The sequence below is a fragment of the Eurypyga helias genome, unplaced genomic scaffold (genome assembly GCF_000690775.1).
Source record: "Eurypyga helias isolate BGI_N326 unplaced genomic scaffold, ASM69077v1 scaffold6641, whole genome shotgun sequence".
Lineage (NCBI taxonomy): Eukaryota > Metazoa > Chordata > Aves > Eurypygiformes > Eurypygidae > Eurypyga > Eurypyga helias.
The window spans coordinates 2,493-9,773 of NW_010230153.1; the positions used below are offsets into that span (position 1 = coordinate 2,493).

The 7,281-nt window shown below is 34.2% G+C and overlaps 1 protein-coding gene across 1 annotated transcript in view; it reads left to right on the top strand.

The window, feature by feature from the left end:
• Window positions 1-592: 592 nt before the first annotated feature.
• LOC104516339 (probable phospholipid-transporting ATPase IIB) overlaps window positions 593-7,281 on the top strand; it is a gene marked incomplete at both ends in the record, with an annotated part of 46,892 nt that continues 40,203 nt past the window's right edge. The window contains 2 exons of the mRNA XM_010160640.1: window positions 593-748; window positions 5,227-5,340. Coding sequence (XP_010158942.1) covers window positions 593-748; window positions 5,227-5,340 — 270 coding nt within the window. The remainder of the gene's footprint in view (window positions 749-5,226; window positions 5,341-7,281) is intronic.

Below are 7,281 nucleotides of genomic sequence, written 5' to 3' on the forward strand. Positions count from 1 at the left end.
TTTTTTTTTTTCCGGTTGAAAACATTTGAAAGTGGCATTGCGTATGCTTCTCTGATGTCTGATACAGGCAGTCTTGTAGAGGGAACTAAGATTTACAAATTATGCTGTAATTGCATCCAAAGCTGTTGAAATTTTTTGAACTTTATCTAACACAAGCTTTATTTCCTCTTCAATCATTAGTGTAATTTGAGGATCAGTAATACAAGATAAAGAATTTAGCCAAAGGCCTGTAAGGTATGATGGATGAGTTAATTATTTAATGGTTGGGGCATTTAGTCACTGCTAATTCAGACTTGTATGAACTAGAATTTTCTTGAACCTATGTCAGGGCAAGGTATAGTGAAACTTCTTGTTACTTCACTAGGATTTCCTGTAAAGAATGTGCAAGTGTTTATATATGTGTGTGTCTGAATGAGTTGAGTAGTGTGTAATTGCCCTAAATACTGCATGTTAACATCAGTCTTGCATATTTAGATGTGGCAAAAGTTTTTAAGCCTGTTTTTCTTAGATATTTGCCTTTAGGGTTCCAGGTTTGGAAATAGTGATCACATACAGTAAATTTTTAGTTTTAAAGTAAACGATTGTTTTTCTTTTCAGTTGTTCTGATTGGCTCATAAACATTTGCCGAAGAAAGAAAGAGCTGAAGGCTCGCACAGTGTGGCTTGGGTGTCCTGAAAAGTGTGAAGAAAAATACCCCAAAAATGCTATAAAAAATCAAAAATACAACATCTTTACCTTTATACCTGGGGTAAGACTAACTATTTTTTGATGTTGGGTTGACTATGTGTTCTATAATGCTTTCTGATGATTCTGCAAAAAGAAAATTTCATTTGCTCTGATTCTTTTTCTTTACGTTTATCTCCAAGTCTTCAATTAAAATTGACAATTGAGAGAAGGCTGCTTTTTTCTAAATTGTTTTGTTTTCAGACAGATATTTACTAAAGTGTAGTGTGAATGATGGAGTAGTTGGAGTTCAGTGAAGCTTTAGAAATTTGAAATGGATTTCTGTGCACTTTTCTGTTTATCCATAGAAATTTGTAATCCTCCCATTAAACCAGAAGCACTTTTACAAGAGTCAGTTGTGAAAATAGTGCAAAGCACTGACTTGAATTAAGAAATAAATAATTCAAAATCTATTCCTATAGTTATTTTTTCATACTCTTTGGTATTGAAAGTGTAATAAAAAATGTATTCTGAAACAGGCAACTCCTTAAAGGACGAAACAACTCTCAACCTCTTCAGTTTATATAGCAACAAGGCCTAGTTGTTGCTCTACAGTACATATGAACTAGTACCTTTCAGAGTTGTAATTCTTACTGCATTTTAAAAAATAGTGATGTCTTTTTTTGGTTTTGAGTACAGTTCTTCAGACAATACTTTTTTGTGGAGTGGAATTTTGTTACTTTCTTTTGAAGAAGCTATATTGCATCTTAATTTCAATCTTTTGCCTATAATATATCTTTTTCATATACACTGTGAATGTTAGTTTTTTGTCTAGTTCATACTTTTAAAATTGTTATTCTAATGCAGTGTAGCAATAGAGAATATAACTTCTGAAGCTTCAGTAGTTAAATCCCAATAATCTCACAGTAGTGTACATTTTTGATTTTACTAACACACTTTTACACATACTTTAATAATACCATCCAAGAGTCCTTTGTCCTGTTGCAAAAACTGAATTTTCTACATTTGAATAAAGACATGCTTAGTCTTAAAATTTTTATTTAAAAGACCATGCTGGTGTATAAGAGTATTGATGGTATTTTTCTGGCCTTTTTGGTTCAATGATTGGCAGATGCTTTCTGATACGTTTCTTTATTAAAACAAAACAAACAAAAGGCTTTGTAATTAGGACTGATCTCCTGTCAAGAAAATAAAATGTCACTTATCACAGATGGGTAAAATATTCTCATCTGTATTGAACAAAGTAAATGTTTTCTTCCAAAGTTTAAATTATTAAATACACTGAAATTGGTTAAGCCACATATGCTTTTTCTAAAGGTCACAAAATTCATTAAGCATATAGTAGGCCATTGATTATTGTGACTAGAAATCTGCACTGTAGATTACAAATCTTAAACTAGATTTGTGTTTCCTATAGGGACCAGCCATAGCCTGTAATTACCTGTTGAGAGAGAGAGAATGTTTGTTCTCTTTTGAGATTTTGAAAATCTTGGGCTTTATGGTATAGGCAGAAGATGCTTTTTATTTTGGTGGTAGTAGTTTCAAACTCAGTTGTAAAGTACTGAGGTCCTGAACGTAAAGCCCCAGTAGTTGGTGAAAATAAAATGTTTCAACATTTTAATTTTCAACATAAATTTACACTTTTCATTGATTAGAAATATTGCATAGTCATCTGGTGTTTTTATGCTGTTCCACTAGAGGTAATTTGTAGGGAACATAGTTACATTTATAGGTTTAGAACTAATACAACTAAGTCATAAATACTGACTCAAATGGTTTACCCTGGTTGACATTTTAGTCATGTGAAGTTTTGTCTTCTGTTTAGAGTTAATTTTGGTTTTAATTGGTTGCAACTGACAGTGGGTAATATATCAAAATACAAGCTTAAAATAATGTTTAGATTAACAGAATTTTACTTACTGCCTGCAAGAGCTGTAACATTTCCAAAATATGATCTAATTTCCGAACACTTATATAAAATGCTTACTGTTTCTACCTTTTGTAACAGTTTGTTCAATTTCTGTTTACTTTTTTTTCTGTATCTTGGTACAGCTACTTTTTGTGTGAATTTCCTTAAAGTATATCCTCTATGATGGGCAGGTTTTTAAGATACGTCTCATGAACTTCAAAGCAGTAGTCTATTTTTTTTATCAGTTTTGTGTAACTGGATACTTTTCAATTTACTTAACTAGACTAATGTGTTCAGCTTTGTATTGAAGGACTGTCAGTAGTCTGCCAGGATTCAAAACATTTGTAGGAAGACAGAATCATAGAGTCACAGAATGATTTGGGCTGGAAGGGATCTTCAAGACCATCCAGTTCCAACCCCCCTGCCATGGGCAGGGACACCTTCCACTAGACCAGGTTGCTCCAAGCCTCATCCAGCCTGGCCTTGAACACTTCCAGGGATGGGGCATCCACAGCTTCTCTGGGCAACCTGCTCCAGTGCCTCACCACCCTCTTTCCCCTGCTAGATGGGTGCTCTTGCAGATCTGCACCTCCCGAAGTACTTGATGGACTTTTCTTTGACCTGGTATATCAGGTCTCTGAAACAGTTAAACATACTGCTGGAAATGAGTATAGGAACTTCATCACCATTAACGTAAGATACGGGTTGAAGCTGAATCGTTTTCATTTTTGAAGAATGCTCTGACTCACCCTTCAACTTCAAACTTGACTTTTTTGGCTTTACAGTTTTATTGGTAAATAGCTAAAGATAATTCCATGCTTTTGAGAGGGGAAAAAAACCCCAAAACAACCAAAGTTCTGATTAGAGTTTGTTTAGGTAGACTTCAGCTGAACAGTAATGTAGCACTCTTGCAAGAAACAAAATTTTGAAGTACTGTTGCTTTGTTGTACCTTGCAGAAAGACACTTTGAAACAAACTTCCATGAGTGGTTGTTTTTTTCTAGGGCTTAGGTTTTTGCATAATTGAGTAATATAGTTGGACTGATAAGAGTAATAAATATCTATACAGTAATTTTGATCTTCATGCAGAAGTCATCATGATATTAACTGAATTGTAAGACTAAAAGGTGGAGACATTTGTTAAATGTTGCTTTTTGATCTGTTTTGAATCTTTTAGCTTTGAAACAATTGATTATCAATTTAGTCAAGTCTCAGGGTTCCAAGTTCAGTAGGCACTTCTGATCATCCTGCTGGAGGTGTCGTGTTATCCTGGTCTACTGAAGAAATTTATGAAGTGTTTGAGGATTCAAAGTTCTGCAACATGAACAATGTTCTTAGCATTGTAATTGTAACCAAAGCAGTGATGAGAACATGTGCTTGCTGAAGTGGTGCTTTTAATTACCGAAGGAATCTCTGCATCTCTCATTGCTTTGCAATATGGGACGATGTATTCTGTGATCAGATTACTGTGTCTTCACTTAAAACGTGAACGATTATCTTGGAGTTTAGACCAAATCTTTGATTTATTAATAAATATCTTGCGTACCAATATTTATTACAAAATAATCTTTTGGGAAATATAATGCTGAACATTTCTTCTATATTACCTCAAAAGCCCATGTTATGGGCTAGTGGGTGTTTTTGTAGCTTCAACTTTCTACAAAATCAACCACAGTTTAAGTTTTACAAAGCTTTCTTGCCATGGAAACTGAAGAATACTGCCTTACTCTGAGATTTCCATGATAGCCATTTGAAAGAGAGCAGTGTTGCCTACTCATTGGATATTTTCTGTGGTGTTTGCTTTATCTTCCTAAACAACATGTATTCTTGTACATTGAGTAGTTCTGCAGTTCTTAAAAGGAGTGAGAAACGGTAATTTTGAAGGTCTGTGTCTGACATGATGGTAGAATTTGTCCCTTTGAGAACCAAAGGACTTCATAGAGAAGGCAGATGAGTTGTAGAGCTTCCACCCCTGCAAGGGGAGAAACTTAAGTGGCTTTTAATACAAAAAGACATTGTGAGACAGATAAAACAGAATTTAAGTATTGGCACTTAAGGAAAAAATAAGATTTAATGCTGTATTTTTAGGAAGAAATGTTTCAGCAGTTAAAGATGAAAACTTCATGTAAGCAGTGAAAGTTCAGATACAAACTTATTTTGTGTTTTTATTGATACTATAAAAAAAATTCAAAAACTGTTTTGACTCAGTTAACTATTGTGGTTATAAAATTACTGCAGAATGCTTCTACAAACATCTGAATTCTGTTTACTGTTAAAATTTCAGCATAAATCCTTGCACAGTGATCTTGATATGTACTTAATATTTGTAAAGACTGAGTTCACTTAGTCCAGTTTTCAAAATATAAACAAAATTAGCAAGTGCTTTTCCATGGTGAAAAGCTGCATTACTATCAGGATTTTTCTCAGCAAAAATAGTGGTATAATATTAAAATAACTTACAGTGCACGCAGTGGTTTGATATGCAGGATGTTTTGCTCTATAGTAGTATAATAGTAACATATATAAGAGTGTGCCATATAATGGTTTTATATCAGTATCATGAGAAAGTGAATTTTATGTACATTAGGAGTACAGATTTTAAGGCATTTATCTATTTTGTGTTTTTCATTTTAGGTTTTGTATGAACAGTTCAAGTTTTTCTTGAATCTCTATTTTCTCGTCGTGTCCTGCTCACAGTTTGTACCAGCACTGAAAATAGGCTACCTGTACACGTACTGGGCTCCTCTGGTAAACAGAATAATACTATTAAATAGAAGTTTTGGGGTTTTTTTTAATTTCAGATGAAAAGTTTGTGTATATTTCCATTTCATAAAAATTTCATAAAATTGCATCTGTTAAATTGCTGTGATTAAAGTATGTAGCAGAAGTGAACTGCTTGTGTGAAATGACAGCTTTTTACAGCAGATACTCCAGAAGCTGTTGTCTCATAGGCCTCCTTTCCACCTGCCTACCACACTCCTGCCCCACAGGCTGGAGGTCGTTTTTGTTAACCAGCTAGTGTGAGTAGTTCTCCTTTCTGGCTGTTGAGTACTTGGGAGGTTTAATAACAAAATCAAACAAACAACACCAAACCACACAGCAGCTAGTAGAGAGCCTCATTTGGTAACGTAGGTAGATTGTGTTTTAAACTTCTTTCAGTTCATTGCTATCTGCTCACTATTTTAGGTTTACAGGCTAGGTTAGAATTGAAAGCATAAATTTTTTGTATTCCTTCTGTGTTGATTTTGATCACGTCATTTTTCACAAAAAATGAGATCAAATACGGTAGGCCATGGATAAACCAGGAGGAAAATGTCTTGAAAATAAGTTATTAATTAAGCATCCTTTTCTTAATTGATTGCCCTGTCAGTTGCACTTGCTTTCTTTCAATATGCATCATTTTCTGGGGCAACTGTTGAAACCAATGTCATCTGATTCAGGTGTGAAAATTGTATTCTCTTCAGAGCAGGTCATTTTGGTAGTCTGCCAGCTATATTCCCATGACCTGGAATGCTTTCCTGTTTTCTAATCTGATCATTACCATTCTTTCATGTTCCTCTCTCTTCTTCCACCTCAGGTTTAAAACCAAGGCAGGAAGAAAATGCTTTATTTTCTATATTTATTTTTTAAGAAGTGGTGGTTTTCAGTAATGTTTGTTCTCAGTGATATTCAGGAGGAACAGCGACATGCTGACTGCTTGAATAAAGGTCATTCTTAACAAGTCGATAGAGTAAATATTCTGGATTGATTTCATTGTTTTAATTGTTGCAACATTTGTCCTTTTAAGTGTTGATAAATGAAGAGAGTATCCTGGAGTTTCTTCACATCTCTATTTCCAGACAACTTTTGGCTTCTGCAGGAACAAAACCCACTTCCAACACAGAAAGCTTGTTCAACAGTGGGATTTGAAATGGATATTTGCAAAGGTCTTTGTCACTGACCCAGTAAGAAAAGACAGAAGTCAGCCTTGTCTGCAAGTTGGTCTCTTCACAGTGAAGTGCTGTGTATAGCTGTATACATTACTGGTCTAGTAAGGAAAAAAAAAAATCACTTCTCTCAGCCCATCTCATACCTGATCAGCGAGGGGAGAAAATACAATATTTTGCAAACACCAGTTCAGTATAGACGTGTTTGTCTTAATGAAGGATATTTTGAATGATGTTTCCCAGCTTTCGCATACACCTTGAAAATACTTCATCTCAGTCGTGCTAGTGGTACCCTTTTTTGCTAAACTTGCTTTCTTTTACTTGAAGAGCTTTTCTACTATTGATTAGCCTCCGGATAAAAGAGATTAATTGGATGTTGAGTAAAGCTCAGTATGGATGATGAAAACATAAAATATTTAACTTAGACCCATTAGCCTGTCTTTGTTGCTTAACATAAGTCTGATATTCTTTGAAGAGCATGTAACTGCTGATAAATTTTCAGTAATAATCAGAGGACTATGACTTGGCTTTTATTTTCTCTCAAGATTTTAAAGGAAAATAAAAATTGTTCAATCTGATACTTAAAACCAACTGAATGGAAGTTGACTATGTGCTAAAAAGTTTGTTGTTTTTTAGTGCTTTGTGGGATTTTTTTGTTGTTGTTTTGGAATTTTTTTTTTGCTTGTTTTTCAGTTAAACAGCTTTTACAACAGAGAGACATAAGATTATAGAATGATTTAAGTTGGAAGGGACCTTCAAGACC